The sequence below is a fragment of the Lepidochelys kempii genome, chromosome 7 (genome assembly GCF_965140265.1).
Source record: "Lepidochelys kempii isolate rLepKem1 chromosome 7, rLepKem1.hap2, whole genome shotgun sequence".
NCBI classification, from domain to species: domain Eukaryota; kingdom Metazoa; phylum Chordata; order Testudines; family Cheloniidae; genus Lepidochelys; species Lepidochelys kempii.
Genome location: NC_133262.1, coordinates 54,394,493 through 54,411,832, shown reverse-complemented (window position 1 = coordinate 54,411,832; position 17,340 = coordinate 54,394,493). Strand labels below are relative to the sequence as shown.

General features: G+C 43.9%; 1 protein-coding gene across 3 annotated transcripts in view; it reads right to left on the bottom strand.

The window, feature by feature from the left end:
- SEC24C (SEC24 homolog C, COPII coat complex component) overlaps positions 1-17,340 on the bottom strand; it is a 63,439-nt gene continuing 46,099 nt past the window's right edge. For all 3 annotated transcript variants that reach the window (XM_073352859.1, XM_073352861.1, XM_073352862.1), the window contains 11 exons: positions 16,881-16,974; positions 15,743-15,859; positions 15,134-15,304; positions 13,731-13,827; positions 13,283-13,428; positions 12,179-12,317; positions 11,137-11,255; positions 10,193-10,372; positions 9,204-9,395; positions 7,951-8,040; positions 1-2,994 (listed from right to left, as the gene is read on the bottom strand). In XM_073352859.1, coding sequence (XP_073208960.1) covers positions 2,854-2,994; positions 7,951-8,040; positions 9,204-9,395; positions 10,193-10,372; positions 11,137-11,255; positions 12,179-12,317; positions 13,283-13,428; positions 13,731-13,827; positions 15,134-15,304; positions 15,743-15,859; positions 16,881-16,974 — 1,486 coding nt within the window. In that variant the 3' untranslated portion in view covers positions 1-2,853. The remainder of the gene's footprint in view (positions 2,995-7,950; positions 8,041-9,203; positions 9,396-10,192; positions 10,373-11,136; positions 11,256-12,178; positions 12,318-13,282; positions 13,429-13,730; positions 13,828-15,133; positions 15,305-15,742; positions 15,860-16,880; positions 16,975-17,340) is intronic.

The window sequence follows — 17,340 nt, the reverse complement described above, 5'->3', positions numbered from 1 at the left end:
TTCCTGCAGGCACAATTTATTCCAGATAATTAATGCACAAAGCCCATCACTTATCTCAAAGTATCAGTTCAGCAGTGATTTTGGATATAACAAATGTAGGAACATGCCCTCTGTAACAGACTGGAATCTCTCCAGAAAATAATGATGGTTATTTAGCAATGATTGGCTTGTGTTTTCATATACAGATGGCTGAAAAGATTATTTATCAGTGTTAAATGTACAATATCTATGTTTTAAGCTACAGTCAAGTGTATAGAGGAGACAATGAGATTCAAATTAAAGTGCAATGCACAGATTACAAGTTTAGCCTAGACTTGCAAGAGTGCTGTTGCCAACTGCTGTGTTTAATTTGAACTTTATTTTTGGATTCCAAGAAAAACAGAAATTATTCTGCCATATTAATGGAGAAAAATGGGGTCCTTGAGATTCTAATTGTAGCTAATAATAGTACTCTCTCAAAATATCAACTAGAAATGGTTATGGAAATAGACCAAAAAGCAGTCGTAATTTAACCCAAGCCATCTCAGAGGAAAGGGAATGTTCTTAGCAAAACCAAGGCTCAGAAGGAGTGGCAAGTTAAACACATCCAAACAGGAAATATTAAAAATACAGAATTTGATTGGCAGCAGGTTGAATTGATTACTCACCTACACCCCAGGCTTCCCCTTCCTCCCTCCCCCCCAAAATACAGGGTTTGGAAAAATAATCAGCAGTGTTTATTTACTAACAATGACATAAAATACATCTTAATATTTTTTTTTTATTTCTTTACAAATTAAAAGATGCATTGGAAAAAAAACAAGAGTGAAGAAAATGAAAGGTTCACTTATGAGCTTATTTTCCCCCTCTTATATTAATACTAGAAAGTAGTATTGTGGAAGTCTGTGGTTGCCAAGCATTGTATTCTTGGGAAGCTCTCTCTCCATCGGTTTAAAAAACCCTCTACATTTTTGGTTGGAGGCAGTGTATGGGGTAAAAAATGTCAGCCACATACATACAAAAAATGCTGAAGAATTGTCTGCTGTATTTTAAAGGAGTTTCTTCATTACCGTTCTCATATTCCCCTTTGTGTGTAGTGATACGAGGGAAGACAAACTAGAGGCAGTAGAAGAAAAACAGATTTACACACACTACAGGTCATGGGACGAAAACCACGGAGCCAAGTTTTTTGTTTTAAAACTAAACAGGTCTTCTGCAAAAGGACCCTATTTTGAAAAGCCAAGGCCAACTAAAACATGTCCTCTAACTGCATCCAATCTGTTCACCCATTATTCTGCATATTCTCCCATTTTTCCCTCACATCTTCAGTGCTGCTGTCCCCTCACTAAATCCTGGGTATTGTAAGAGCTCTGTCAGTGTTAAAGAGCTCTGTCAGTGTTAAAGTAAATTACCCCCCTTTCAAAAATTAATGAACAAGCCCTTAAAATCTGATTTAAACTCATCACTCCCTTTGCAGGAGTCCTCTCTTCCATCCTTACAGAGTGGAGAGGCAGAGTGGCCAGCCACAAAGTGGATGGGCTAATCTGTCTGAGGTATCTTAGGTTAACAAACAGGCTTATAAAAGTTTTCTATGCAGATAGATCAGTAGGTAGAATGGGGGGGTATAAACATACAGTGTTGAAAATATTCTTTCCACTATGGCACCTTCCCAACAACTGAAGTCAAGTACTTGGTATTACCTTGTGCAGTGCAGTTTAAACTCTATTCTTGTTCCTTTGCATCCCCTTCCTTGAACTCTGGGGTACAAAGCAGTCTCAATCTTGCACCACTAAAACTCAGATCCTTGCTTTTTTGCTGTGATTCAGCCTAGTCTGAACAGAAAACAGCTACCTTGCCACTCAGATCCTGTTCCCTACAGCCCTATGTCACCTTGCTAAAAATATTTCCTATTTAAACTGAAACATGGAGGCAGTGGGTATGATCACCATGAATAGACCAGCATAGGTAGGCTCTAACAAAAGGAGTGAGTGACATGAGGCCATAGAACATGGAAGGCGTAAGACAACGCTGCACAGAAAAATAAGATGGGGAGGTTGTTTTTCCCAAGGAAGGGAAGGTGGTTGTGGGGGTGCCATTCATGCCAACAGAAGGCTCTTAGTCTACCCCTCTCCTATTCAGCAGCTGTTGACTGTTGCTCACTCACTGTTTAAAATTATTTTATTCTACTACCGTTCTGCACTGCAACTCTTGCCACAATAAAATGTGGAGATATGGGAAGGATTTGTCCTGCTAGCCCCTGGCTCACAGCTCAGTTGATGAGTAGTTTGTTTTTTTTTAAATGAAGACTCCTGGGTCCAGAGGGCCACAAGTTGCAGTTTGTGCTCTGCATGTTGTATTTTCCCCTAAACTAGGAAGGAGATTTAAAAAATGCTTAGGCGCTCCAATCCCACCGTCTGGGTGGATGGCCTACCACCTGTCCTCCCCCACCTGGCTCCTCTTCACTCTTGGAGCATGCATGCGCGCACACAAACACACAGCAACGACTAGTAGTTTTGAAGAGTTATCGCTTTTTCACCCAATGCTGAATCATGTACAGTGAACTGAGAAACTACATTCATTACAACAGGATTAGCGAGCATGGGGGGTAGATTCCTGCCAAGTACAGGAAATAACTTAGAGACAGGTAAAAGACCTGGGTTCGAAGGCCTTTTCTCTGCCCTCGCCAGGAAATTTTGCATCTCTCTCAAATGGGGCTGGGAGAGGTTGAAAGGATCTTTGTTTATGCAATGTGTATTAAAAATTACGGAATTGTACAGGTTTCTATGTTGTCCTTCTTGAGGGAGCTGGGCCCATGGATCAGGTGGTTAGCGGAGACCGAAATGTCACTGCTGAAGTCCAGCACCACTCCCTCCTCTAGCTCAGTAGCTGCCGAATCTCCTTGTGCATATGACAGAGGAAGTCCACATATGAAGCCCCCCCACTCATGCTCTTGTCCTCCACCAGAAAGTGTTTGAATAGCATCTCCAATTTATCTTCTTGCTTCACAATTATTAGCTATATGCAAACAAAAAAGATTTGTGAGTAAGCATCACCTAGTGATCTTAGTACATAAGAAAACATGGAAGTGAGATAAGAAGGTTGAGCAACTAAGAACTCCAGAACAAGAAATCACTGAAGCCACCTACTCAAAACATCTTAGTTTCTGTTTCTAAGATTAAACCTCAAGCAAGCTTAGAAGTACTAGAGTGCCCAGGGTTGCCTGTACATTAAAGGGGTTCTAGAAATTCCAGTTTTGGCTGGGTGACCAGCAAAGCAGAGGAATTCTACTCTTAAGCAGTGGTCCAGTGAACAGAGCACAGGACTGGAAGGCCAGGAGACCAGAGTTCCATTTCCAGGTTGGCTACTTTAAGAAGTAACTTAACATTTGGTCTTCAGTTTCCGCATCTGAACACGGGGACAGTGATGTTTAATGACTTCATACAATATTTTGAGATCTGTGGATGAAATGGACTATATAATCAAAATACAAAAGGAATTTAAGTGTGGCTATACCCAAGTGACTAAATATCCAAAATACAGGAGGAATGTAATATTAAAAAACCCCTTTTCTGTGGTCATGGAATGTTAAGCCAGTCAGTTGTCCAGATGGGCTGAGCATCAGGGCTTTCTAACACAACACCAAGCAACAGCAAGGGTCCTTTAGCCAACTATGTGCGTATGGTCAGGTGTGGTGCAAGGCTGAGGGCAGAGCACCTCGAGCCACCTGACAAGTACATGACTAGCCCAATGTACACCGGCTGTGCTACTAGCATTTGGCTTCCTAATTTTGTATTTCTTGTATTTCTCAGAAAGCCTTTTAAAGGTTTGCTAGGGGAGGAGCAGTAATACATAGAGCCCTGCAAGTCTGTGGATATCCGCTTTATATCTGTGAAAAGAAAAGGAGGACTTGTGGCACTTTAGAGACTAACCAATTTATTTGAGCATAAGCTTTCGTGAGCTACAGCTCACTTCATCGGATGCATTCAGTGGAAAATACAGTGGGGAGATTTATATACATAGAGAACATGGGTGTTACCATACATACTGTAACGAGAGTGATCACTTAAGATGAGCTATTACCAGCAGGAGAGCGGGAGGGAAAAAAACCTTTTGTAGTGATAATCAAGGTGGTCCATTTCCAGCAGTTGACAAGAACATCTGAGGAACAGTGTGGGGTGCGAGAGGGAATAAACATGGGGAAATAGTTTTACTTTGTGTAATGACCCATCCACTCCCAGTCTTTATTCAAGCTTAAGTTAACTGTATCCAGTTTGCAAAATTAATTCCAATACAGCAGTCTCTCGTTGGAGTCTGTTTTTGAAGTTTTTTTTGTTGAAGAATTGCAACTTTTAGGTCTGTAATCGAGTGACCAAAGAGATTGAAGTGTTCTTCGATGGTCACATAAACACCACCCTATACCGGAAACCTACTGACCGCCATTCCTACCTACATGCCTCCAGCTTTCATCCAGACCACACCACACAATCCATTGTCTACAGCCAACCTCTACAATATAACCGCATTTGCTCTAACCCCTTAGACAAACACCTACAAGATCTCCATCAAGCATTCTTACAACTACAATACCCACCTGCTGAAGTGAAGAAACAGATTGATAGAGCCAGAAGTCACCTACTACAGGACAGGCCCAATGAAGAAAATAACAGAACGCCACTAGCCATCACCTTCAGCCCCCAACTAAAACCTCTCCAACGCATCATCAAGGATCTATAGCCTATCCTGAAGGACGACCCATCATTCTCACAGATCTTGGGAGACAGGCCAGTCCTTGCTTACAGACAGCCCCCAACCTGAAGCAAATACTCACCAGCAACCACACACCACACAACAGAACCACTAACTCAGGAACCTATCCTTGCAACAAAGCTTGTTGCCAACTGTGTCCACATATTTCTTCAGGGGACACCATCATAGGGCCTAATAACATCAGCCACACTATCAGAGGCTCGTTCACCTGCACATCCACCAATGTGATATATACCATGATGTGCCAGCAATGCCCCTCTGCCATGTACACTGGTCAAACTGGACCGTCTCTACGTAAAAGAATAAATGGACACAAATCAGAGGTCAAGAATTATAAAATTCAAAAACCAGTTGGAGAACACTTCAATCTCTTTGGTCACTCGATTACAGACCTAAAACTATTTCCTCATGTTTATTCCCCCCCGCACCCTCCACTATTCCTCAGACGTTCTTGTCAACTGCTGGAAATGGCCCACCTTGATTATCACTACAAAAGGTTTTTTTCCCCCAGCTCTCCTACTGGTGATAGCTCTCCTTAAGTGATCACTCTCGTTACAGTGTGTATGGTAACACCCATTGTTTCATGTTCTCTATGTAATAAATCTCCCCACTTAATGCATCCGATGAAGTGAGCTGTAGCTCACGAAAGCTTATGCTCAAATAAATTGGTTAGTCGCTAAGGTGCCACAAGTACTCCTTTTCTTTTTGTGAATACAGACTAACACAGCTGCTACTCTGAAACCTTTATATCTGTGGACATCCACATCCATGGATGCGGTTATCTGCAGACCATGTTTGTGGCTCCTGGATGGATACAGATCCAAATTTTATATCTCGAGCCCTGTGACTCAGCGGATAGCCATGGACCATATTTGCAGATCAATGCGGATATAAAATTAGTATCTGCACAGAACTCTATTAATACAATATGTTTTGCTTCCACTAGAGCCAGAGCAGAAACTGAAATGGAAAGGTTATAAACCCCCTTTTAAAATGAATTATTTAATTTTCCCCTTATGTCTTGCATGGAGTAGTCAAGCCCTTCTGCAGCTCCTCATGAGTTCTGATACCCTTACAGCCTAGGACCTAGGGGTGACAGTGGACGAGAAGCTGGATATGAGCCAGCAGTGTGCCCTTGTTGCCAAGAAGGCCAATGGCATTTTGGGATGTATAAGTAGGGGCATAGCGAGCAGATCGAGGGACGTGATCGTCTCCCTCTATTCGACATTGGTGAGGCCTCATCTGGAGTACTGTGTCCAGTTTTGGGCCCCACACTACAAGAAGGATGTGGATAAATTGGAGAGAGTCCAGCGAAGGGCAACAAGAATGATTAGGGGTCTGGAACACATGAGTTATGAGGAGAGGCTGAGGGAACTGGGATTGTTTAGTCTGCAGAAGAGAAGAATGAGGGGGGTTTGATAACTGCTTTCAACTACCTGAGAGGTAGTTCCAGAGAGGATGGTTCTACAGAACAAGGAGTAATGGTCTCAAGTTGCAGTGCGGGAGGTTTAGGTTGGATATTAGGAAAAACTTTTTCACTAGGAGGGTGGTGAAACACTGGAATGCGTTGCCTAAGGTGGTGGTGGAATCTCCTTCCTTAGAAGTTTTTAAGGTCAGGCTTGACAAAGCCCTGGCTGGGATGATTTAATTGGGTATGGGTCCTGCTTTTGAGCAGGGGGTTGGACTAGATGACCTCCTGAGGTCCCTTCCAACCCTGATATTCTATGATTCTATGATACAGCAGCGTTGTGAGACCCAATGGCTACTTCCATGTCTTCCTTTCTATTACAAAAGCTAAACTGAGCACCCAGTTTTTACAATAGTACAGAATATAGATTTTAGCAGACTCAAGACTGGAAATCAAACATTAGTAAAGGCACAGGCAGTCTCACTGATGGGGAGAGGCTGTTTAAACTTGCCATTTTCATCTCCCCTCCCAGCTTACCTGGACTGGGCATCTATAAACTTTTCATCTTGAAAATAGGTCAGGATTTCTAGGACAGCTCTTAATTCTTTTCCTTGAGAGCAGCCCAGCTGCCCCTGGGCTCCAAGTTTCACAGCTGAGCTGGAAGTAGAAGTGATGTCCTGCCTTTGATATACCACTGCTCCAGCAGCAGGGCATCACAGGAAAATCATTGCTTCACCTCCATGTAACTGATGGGTGGCTTATACCATCACTACCAAATACGGCCTAGTGACTTCCATGGGAATCGAAATAAGTTACTCCATCTGACCCATGAAGCATAATGGTTTTGGTGATGAGGTCCCAGGCATGTTCATTTGAGAGTTCATGTATTGCTAGATCACCACCAAGGCGGTCCAGGCTAATAGTGTCCAGTGCCTATATTCAGAGCCCTGAAAATCCGTGGATATCCGCAGATTATTTTTGTGGATACAAATTTTATATCTGCACAAGGCTCTACAGCACACACTCGCCCGAAAGAGCGGCTGTCACTCAGCCCTCAGGCTCCAGCTCGGCTCTCTGATTCACACAGCAGCAGCAATAGTCCACTGGGCATTCTGGGAGTTGTAGTTCCCAGCTTGTGCGGACAGAGGAAGTAAGCTACAAGTCCCAGAAGGAAGCGTGACTCTGTGCTCCTGCGCAGTGAGCCAAGTGCAGTTGCATAGGGGTGTCCAAGTCCCCCACTAGGAGGGTGGTGCTGCACACAAGGACTCAAGATTGTAGCCTTCCTGCCCAGAGCAGGGAAGGCAGTATGACAGGGCGGAGCAGGAGGTGGGAAGTCTTGGGGGCAAAGGGGGTAGGGAGGCGCGCAGATGAGGGTTTGGCACAGCCCTGCATCACTTTTGTGCACTGATCTTTGGAGCTGTTAGTAGAGCCTTTCAAATCCATGGACAATTTATGCGGATCATGGATCGGATACAGATGCAAATTCTTCTATCTGCACAGGGCTTTACATATATGACTACCCCTTGGGACACTGGAAGAAAGTAGAGCCCCAGCCTAATGTCCATAGTAAATGCAGTGAGCCGGAAATGCAAGGTAAGGTTCCAGCAAGACAACAGCTGTTATGCCATAGAACCTCACTGCCAACAGCATGATCATACAGACACATTAATTTCAAGTAATAGAAGGCTGAGAATGGGTTTGATATTACAGATTTTGAGAGTAGGACTGGTGTCACCTGCCCAGGAAAGGCAGTGGAAGGAGATTAAAGAGCCACAACTAGGAGCCAAGTTCTTTACCTTCATGTAGCGGGATCTTTGTGCCTGGAACATGTCAATGATGGATCGCACTCTCTTAGAGAAGGGGTTTTCCAAGACTGGCAAGGTACTCTGGAATGCAAAAGACCAGATCCCCATTACACACACAAAATTACAGTAGTGTCAATAACCAGTTTTGCTGCTTTCCTCATCACACACACATTCAAGTCCAGGCTTTCAGGCCAGTCTAGCTACTTGCTAGCCATGAATAGGTGAAGTCATTGGAAAGACAATTTTTAAAACGAGATTGTTCAACAGAGGATAGAAATACAGAACTATTACCCTATTTGCCTGGCACATACTGGCAATGCTCTCCTCACTGAATGGCTTGGTCAGATAAGCTACAAAAACAACTTGCCCAGCTAGGCAAGTGGCTAGAAATCAGACTGAAGGAACTCTGAAAGTGAATAGTTTAGGTATAGCTAGCCTCTTAACTGTCCTTAATGTCACCAGCTAGGTAAAACAACAGAATAACACGCTAGCCAGAAGGAAGGTCCTGGGTTTAAAGACAGTGAAATGGGCTTGAGGTCTCACCTAGTACACAGCATATGACCATATTATTGGCCATATTGTGACCATGCATGCATGTGTTCTTCCTCTCAGTCCAGATCAACCTCCACCTATTTGTGCTAAAAGGGAGCTCTAACCAGCTCAGAGGCACTGTCTGCCCCAGACTCCAGAGGTCTCTTTGCAGTCCAGGGAAGGAGTGGGCAAGCTAGTTATTGTTCCTCCTCTGGCCCAAACTTACCAGGAAAAGCTAATACAACCCCAGGCACTAGAACTGCACTGCTAAGGAGACAAGGGCCAAAGCACAAGTACAGATTATATACAGATGGCCCTGGGATCTGCCAGATTGGAGGGTGGGAGAACAGGCCCTGCTGTTAGTAAGCCCCTTCCCACACTCCTCAAGCGATGCAGTGGGAGAATCTCTGCAAAAGACTCTTAAGATTTCTAAATAAAAAACATCTCTCACAGTCTCATGCATGTGGCCCTATGCTGGGCTTTGGCCAGCTTTCCCAGACCTGCTTTCATGAACACGGATATAAGTAGAGTTCTGAAGTTGATGTTCATGCCAGCTAAATCAAATGGATAAAATGTTCTTTCCTATAGGCTATAATGAAAGTGCTCAATGAGATTTTAGGATGACGACCTTCTGAGCTGGATACTCATTGCTCCAATTATTGGAAGTCCTGCACACATCCTCCTCCTAGACTGCTCCCCACTATCCAGCTCACCAGAGTGCTGCTGATGTGGTTGAAGGATGACACTCCAAAGAGGTTCTGGATCAGGCCCTGCTGCACATTCACTCCTACCCACACGAAGATGTTCAATCCATTCTCTAGGAGGTACAGGTCACCCTTAGAGAGTCGCTCTTCAGAGTTCCGGATTGCCGCTGGTAAGGTGTCGCTGTCAACATCTACTTTGGTCTGTTCAAATATTAAATACATCGAGCCCCTTGTTAGACATTCTTACTTAGTAATGTTTAGCTCGGAATTAGTAATGTTTCGCTGGGAATTACAAATGTTACAGAGCTAGGACTACATGAATGCCCCTAAGTCTTGCGAGCCACACCAATTCCTGCCTTAAGGGATTTTCAGTTTCTCTGACTCATAAGGTACCTGCTCATACATTTCCTTCTTCAAAAAAAGGACATTAAATCATGTACCAATCTGCAATGCTGCACCAATTAGGAACGAATTGCACTATTAGCTATAACATGCTTCCTGCTGAGTATGGTGTGATACAGATTAGATACGATTTACTGCTAACGAGAACAGATGGGCCTCATGTCCCTAGCACCAATACTCCGCAATCCCAATACTGACCCCTGGGGTGGGAGTGCATTCTGTAGCTAGTGTAACTCCAGGGGTCTTCCCATTTAATTAAGGAGCAGTGTCAGAAAAATCCCATCCAGTCCTCCTAGGTTGGAAGGATTGTGGCTGTCATGTAAGATTACAAGAATGCAGCAAGAGGATTTTCCAGACTGCAAAAGAGCACATAGGACCCTACTCACCCATTTCCACAGGGTAGAAGGATTAAAAACCTTGTCAAACCCACGGTTTGTGGTAGTAAACACAACATATATGGTATTAAAAAGGTACCTGCTGGATGGCCCATCTCAACTCCTCTCCCATGGGGGGAGGAGAGAAGGTGGAGTCTCTGGAATAAAGACTACTTGTGGTGTGTAACAAGGCCCGAATGTACTCACAACAGAAGCACTTACCAGAGGCAGAAGTCTGGGGTAAAAGAAAACATTTGTTTCCGCTACATCCATGGAGCTGACTAACTGGCGGATGTAGGCCCGGTCATCAGTGGTGACTTCTGCCCCAGGCTGCAGGACATCACTCTTCAACACACAGTTCAAGTACACAGGAAGCAGCTTCATGCATTCAGGGAGGATCAGCTACAAATGGCAAGATGGTGAATAAAGAGACAGAAGTTAGTCAGCCATCTCACTGAATGAGACAGCAGGTAATTTCAATGACCACAAAATAAAAAAGAGGGGCAAACTTAGAAAGGAAATCACAGTGGATCACAGTTCCAATTCCTTAGAATTCTGGAGGCCTATTAGTTTTGACATGTGTGTAGTTCATACAGACAGGAAACACACTTTGGATTATTATGGCATCCTTACTTCTTTAAGGTGTCTGATGCTGAGATTCAGACACCCACCCTGTGGTTCTCTTACATCATAATAGTGCTGAGAAATACTGTAGTAGCAGAGCCATACAAAGGAAGCTTGCCCAACACTGGAATAAATCTGAAGAGGCTCCACCCAAAACATTTAAAAGACCCATGATTAAACTTGAACATATTGAAGTGTTATGCCATTCAAAGAAACCTAGTACCCAAGGAATGGGATTCCCTGCTATGGAGGCCTCTATTTAAGAGGTCAAGTATCACATAAGTTACCGGTTGCTAAGAATCACAGGGCTCATGATATTCTAAGTTTCTCCCGAGGAGGTGGTGACTGGTGTGCCTCAATGTCAGGGAAGTCTACCTGAGAAGTCACTCTGAACAGAGTTTCTCTTCCAAACTATCTGGTTATATTTCTGCCCCCAGCTGCTAAGTAAAGCACTCCACCCAGATTAAAATGGGACAGGAGGAGTTCCCTCCTCAAGCTGAGCCTCCCAAAGCTGCCATCCAAACCGAAGCACAAGCAGTCACCTGGCCAGCAGAAGAGGGGCTAGCACAGTTTTTTCTGTAACATGCCAGAATCTGTGCGCACTGGTTGATCAGCGTGTCTCGCACTGTCTTGACTGGATTATTCAGAACCCCACGATATGCTGCACAGGAAGGCATGAAAAAAAAAGTTAGTAGGGAAGTTAAATCATTATTAATGACATTTAACTTATAAAGTGGTCTAAAATCTTTACTGCAGCCATGCATAGAAACCTAGAGCAACCTCAGATGGTTTACATTATAGAATGAGTTATACTTCATTTTTTTCCTTTGTGGGAAAGAGTGTACACATTCCTACTGGAAACTCAAACAATCCCCATTTACTTTGTTTGAATGCATACTTTGTCTCCCCACCCCACACACACCTTCAAGGCCCTACAGCACAGCCAGCCACACTTCTGGGCAAGGACAACTGGCGAGACTCCTTGTAGAGCTTGGCAATGCCATTCCCTAAGGGGCCAGCAGGGGTCACTGTGGAATGCAAGTGACCCTCTCTTCCTCTTGGAGAGGAGAGCACAGATGGCTTCTGCAGTTCCTCAAACCCTATTTAATTCGTATACTTTTAATACACACTGGTTTGGCACTATGAGGATGTTCATCGGTTTAACTACTGTGCCTGGATTTGGGAGCAACTTTGTGTTTTTCCATGCCTGGAGCAGAAGAACTCAGGAACATTAAAGGGGGGAAAAGCACTTTGGAACCAGGAGTGGATGTATGCAGGTGGCAATAGCTACACACGTATGCATGCCTCCTTTTGTTCAGCCAGTCCACCGACCAGTCTTGGCATCTGACTCAACAGGCAGCAAGGCTGTGCCTTCTGTCTGTCCCCTCCTGTCCAGACAAAGAGTACTATGATCACAACTGTCTATGGGACAGAAAAGACTGGAGGAGCACAAGGATTTGAAAACTCTGACCACCACCTGGCCAAGTCTTTGGTGAAAGAAGGTAAAAACCAAATGCCACTAGCTGTGAAAGAGATCTATAATGTAACAGGAAGACTAGCTCTCTCTCCAAGACAGTTTCTTACCAAACTTAGCCAAGTAATTGATGAGTGTGTCTGTCTCGCAATTCCGGTAGAGGTCAGCAAGTTGCGTGCAACAGTTCAGGGAGAGGTTGTGAATGCGGAGTCGTCGCTGTCCTGCACAGCTTGTGTACAACAGAGCACACTATAAAAGAGACATGTATAGAATGACAGAACAGTTAAATAGAACTCAGTCCTACTACAGTAAGCAAATCAGCAAATCCCATTTTGTTAACATCCAACCCTTTAATCCGAGTGTAACCTCAGTTTAGCTACCTGAGCTTCAGAAAGGGGAGGTGATTTAGGGTTTGGCCTGCTGTACCCTAGAGCTAACTGTCCATCAATCCTTTTGTTGAAAAGCTAGTGGTTTTTCAACCAACATACTGTGCCTCTTCCTTCCTATATAAAAGCCTTCATGTGGTGCACTAGAAGGCACTTAACCTATTGAGTCCCTCCCATGTGTGAACTTCCACTATTCCAAACACAGCTTGGATAGCTGGACAGACAATTAAGATGATACTGTTCTAGTTTTAAAGGATTTACAATCAAAGCCAAGAGCACGTGGACAAAGAATAGGGGATAGAAGGCAACAAACAGAAAGAGACTGAACTTCTTTATAGTTCCACATATGGGGGAAAATGACTCTGTAGGGAAGACTGGCTTAGAGAGTCTTGAAAAATGTATTGCCTGGAGGCCTTTGAAGAGGAGGTGGAATGGGAGAAGGACCCAAGGGAAACAGCTGGTTGTGTGGCTTGGGCAGAGAGGAAAGGAACTGCTTGTGAAAGTTTCACCATGAGCCAATGACGGAGGATGGAAGACTTGTTCTTTCAATACGCCATCAGCATTCAAACTGGAGAGCGCACCCATCAAGTACGGAATCTAGCAGAACCCCTCAGCAATGCAGCCTTATAGGCCAGTGTATGAACAGCTGAGAGTGATTTTAATTCCAAAAGAGGGAACCTTATAGCAAGTTACACAGGGGGATGCTGTCACTCCAAAGATCAATGGTCCTGTAACTCCATCTGGAGAAGGTCTGGTTGCATGCCAGCACATTTTTTAGTTTGAAAGTTCTCACCCCACCCCTTCCCTGCAGACTGTCTTCTGCCTCACCTGAAGAAGCGCCCCACTATCTTCACTCAGTTTGTCATCATGTCTGAATTCCACTGTGATGGTTTTATCACAGTCCAGTCCTGCCAGCTCCACATCTGTTGTGTTGCTCATGTAGAAAGCGCCAAAGAAGTCAGTTGCTCGAATACCTAAAAGAAAAAAAGGACACTCAAAGGTGAACAAGCCACATTTTATAGCAGAGTAGTCTAGCAGGCAGCATTTGGGAAGGTGCGGCAGACCTTGTCTATCAGGGACACTAAGTTACCTTGAGATCTCTTGCTACAGCTTTTCATTCAGTTTTGCCATAATCCCATGAATTTTAGAGCTCTACAAGGGCAGAGTCCGCAGGCTAACCTTGGTATGTTCCAGGCTTTGCGTGTGTGTCTGACCCTTCCCACTCCCTTCATGTTTACTAGCCAGTTTATTAAGTCTAGGCAATGCAAATACCCACCCGTGCTTGTGCGCACCCTCATCACAGCATCAAATCCCACTTCCTTCTGGACATCTTTGCGCAAGTCATTCAGGAACCGCTCTTGGTCTGTCTCCAGCTAGAACACAAAGCACCAAGTCAGGCCTGACACACCAAAAAAATCTGAGTTGCTCTACAGGCTTCAACGCACATAGACCAAAGGTATCTCAAATCCTCCCTTCCCTTTCCCTTCCCCCCAAAGAGCCTTCTCACAGATTTCAACATCCCATTCCCCTAAAAGCTATGGGGGCCACTTCTTTCAAAAGCTTCTAGTGAGTAAAAAATATCAGACTAGGATTTTAAAAATCCTAGTCTGTATACATATTATTTCAAAGTGTGTGTAGGGAACCCCACTCCACACAAACTGCTGGTGACCACCGCACCAATGACTGTTAATGAGAGGGATTCAGAAAACCTTTACCACAGAATGCCACAGGGGATACACTAGGTAAGAGGAGCAGAACTCCGGCTAAGAGTTCCTGCAATTCACTGTGATGGAAACAGAAATCTTTGGCCACTGTACCCCACATATAGAGGATTACAGTCAGTTTCTGAAGTGCTGAATCCCTGGTATTATTTAATATGAGATTTTCAGGACATGACAGATTTAGGCCCAACTACAGACAAGTTTCATGATGTGAAGCCTGAGACATTGTATACAACACTCATTTCAGAGCACAACACTTGATCCAGCTCATCTTGACAAAAGAAGCCATTAAGTGTTTATTTGAAGACTTGCCAAAACCCTTTGAAGTTTCCCTCTTCCTTGAGAGCTGCCAGAATATGAACTCATTCCCTATTCCTCCTGTGCAGTTTTCCTTCCAGATTCTCCCCATCTCTCCCACAAACATTACATCCATTTGGAATGAACATCTATTATGAATGAAGCCTAATTTAGCCTCGTCAGTAAGCCTTAGACATACATTTTTACAATGCAGAAACTTCAACGCTCATCTTAAACTGCAGATCATTCTGATGTTTTAACTTAAAAGCAAAGCTTTCTCCATCTGGTAATTTAAGGAAGATAGCATTCCAACTTGTGCTAGTTCAGGTAAGTGTCTCTATGCAGCCAGCACTGCTGGGAGGTTCTGCCCTGTAGGCAATACACTGGGATGACTGTTATAGGGCTGATAATGGTCTTCACTTTTTATTGGCCTTTTCTTATAGTTAAGAAATGATATAGCACAGGTTTATTTTTGCCCTTGGTACAAATAAGTCAGAAATATAAAGCAAACAAAACAACGTAAATTATAATCTTGAGATTCAAGTATAAGCTAAGATCCTCACTAATGGCCCATATCCCATGAAAGAAAACAGACAACTAAGTGATGAGTTTTGTTCACCTGTATAGAACATGTGCTAGCCTGATCCAAGAAAGCACTTACCTGGAAATAGGCGTACTTATAAATGGAGCCACCTGTCTGGTAAGGAACCACTCCCAGTGTTGCCAAATCCAAATACTGGTTTGGAAAAAGGAACAGATCTACACAGCAGCCCTGGGCCACACAGTCCTTGGCCAAGTTGCTGTAGAAGCTCGTCTGAGGCTGAAACAAAGTCTAGGGAAGACAGAGTACAGAGATTGAAAGGGAGTGGGAAAAAAAAGGAATGAGAGACCAATGTAACTGCTACAGACAACATACATATTTCTTCAGGGCATTAAGGTATGTGAGGCACCTTCCCACCTAGGATTAAATAGATACTAGGTGTAAGCCTTCTACAGTGACGGTGCAGAGCTTCTTAGTAATACAATTATTCCCCCCCCCCTTGGGTTCTGGATTCTAATACTACCCACTTGTGTCTCCAACACAGAAGTGTTTTCTGTCCTTATAGTTAACACATACTCCGTTCCATATGGCAACCCAAGGGGAACAGGGCAGCCATTAGATAGAAGATTTTCAGTTAGCTGCTATGGAGACTTTACATCTCTTCTTGATTCCTTCTAGGTTACCACAGAGCAATACAAACTCTCTTCTAAGCAACACATCAATTGTTACCTTTTCCTTATCTGTGTTGATTAGCTTCCTGTCATCTCTGTTCTTCAGCTTCCCTGGGGCCTCTGCAATGGGCAGTGAGGTGTGAAAGATGAAGAGCTTGCCAGCACACTCTGCCGCCTACAGGGGAGGGGATGAAATTGCTTAGGTGAGAAAGAGCTGATGAGGGACAGTGGGTTTCTCAAGAAGAATATCTCTGGGACTATATTAAATGCCTATATCATTACTGTCTGGTTCCTCTATACTAGTTAGGTACTTAATCCTTCACTGATGTGACCAAGCAGTTCATGAGCCTACCTGTCTGAGATTAATAGCTCCCATGTTCTGTGGGTGAAACAGAAGTACAGTCATAAGGAATGCAGTGGATTTTGGAAACAGCTTCCTCAGCTTATTATTTTTGAATCACTATCCCATGCCTGAGATCTTTTTAATGGTTAAACTGCCAGCAGGTAAATCCCCCAGTCCTTAGATACCCTATGAGCGGGATACTGAATGGCTTATCTTTGCTTTTCCTCTCAGTGTAAGTGAATATGGATCACAATTCTCATGAACAGGTATCAGCAGTGTTTTCTAGGGAACTCACATGATTAGCCAATGGATCAACACATACAGGTTTGAGCTGGGTCAGGTATTGGGATGGGAAATCTTCAGAAATGGTCTAGGTGCTTTGCAAAAGTGATGCTGGCAAGTTAGTGGTGGTGTCCTCTCTTAATCAGAACTAAAGCAACTGCCAGAGCAATTTTTCAGAGGAGACAGAAAACCAAGGTCCTAAACCACTTCCAAGTTCTGATGGCACTTTTTGTAACAATGTGCATATCAACCCCAGGGACCTGACTGAATGTCATCTCAGGCAATTATTCTGAACTACAGTTAGTCCTGCGCAGTTTCAGTTGCGCAGGGTATTCTTCACTTTCTATCCTAAACAATTAATTGAGCAGGTTAAAGAGCTGCTAACTTGAACCACACAGGTGCCTGCCTTTCAGTGGTGGGTTAAGCATTCCCCAGCGACTGAATACACACCCGAGGGGAGCAACAACCTCATTTACGAACAGCTCTGATATTCTCTGAACAGAGGTGCTTCCCCTATAAAAACAGAACTTAACAGAATGAACCAACTCCCCACAACAGCATGTCAACAAACCTTCAGTGCCTCCATTCCTGCCTGAATCACTGGGGCAAAGACAGTTTCTGTTTCTCTTGTGTCCGCAAACATTTCTGGGATCTGGTCCAGCAAACTGCCAGGAAAGAGGGAAAAGGAGATCATCAAAAGGGATTCAAAGCTCACCTTCTAAATCTGCAGCTGGTGACCTTTGGGCCTGAGGTGCATTGTAAATAGTGATTACTAATCCTTCTCTAACCTGCATGCTATTGAGTTTCTTTAAAAAATTGATCTTTAGTCATCTCTCCATCCACTTCCTCTGGCTGCATTTGTCTCCTCAGTGCACATTCTATGGCCCCAACTGATGCTTCTTCTAATAACTTCTTCTTCTCCTTCAAAGTTATGATCTGAGCTTCCTCTTCTTTGTCCCTCAGGAACATCACAGGCAAGACAGTGAGCAAACTAGTTTCTAGCTTAAAGGGTCTATGGTCTTCTGTTCATT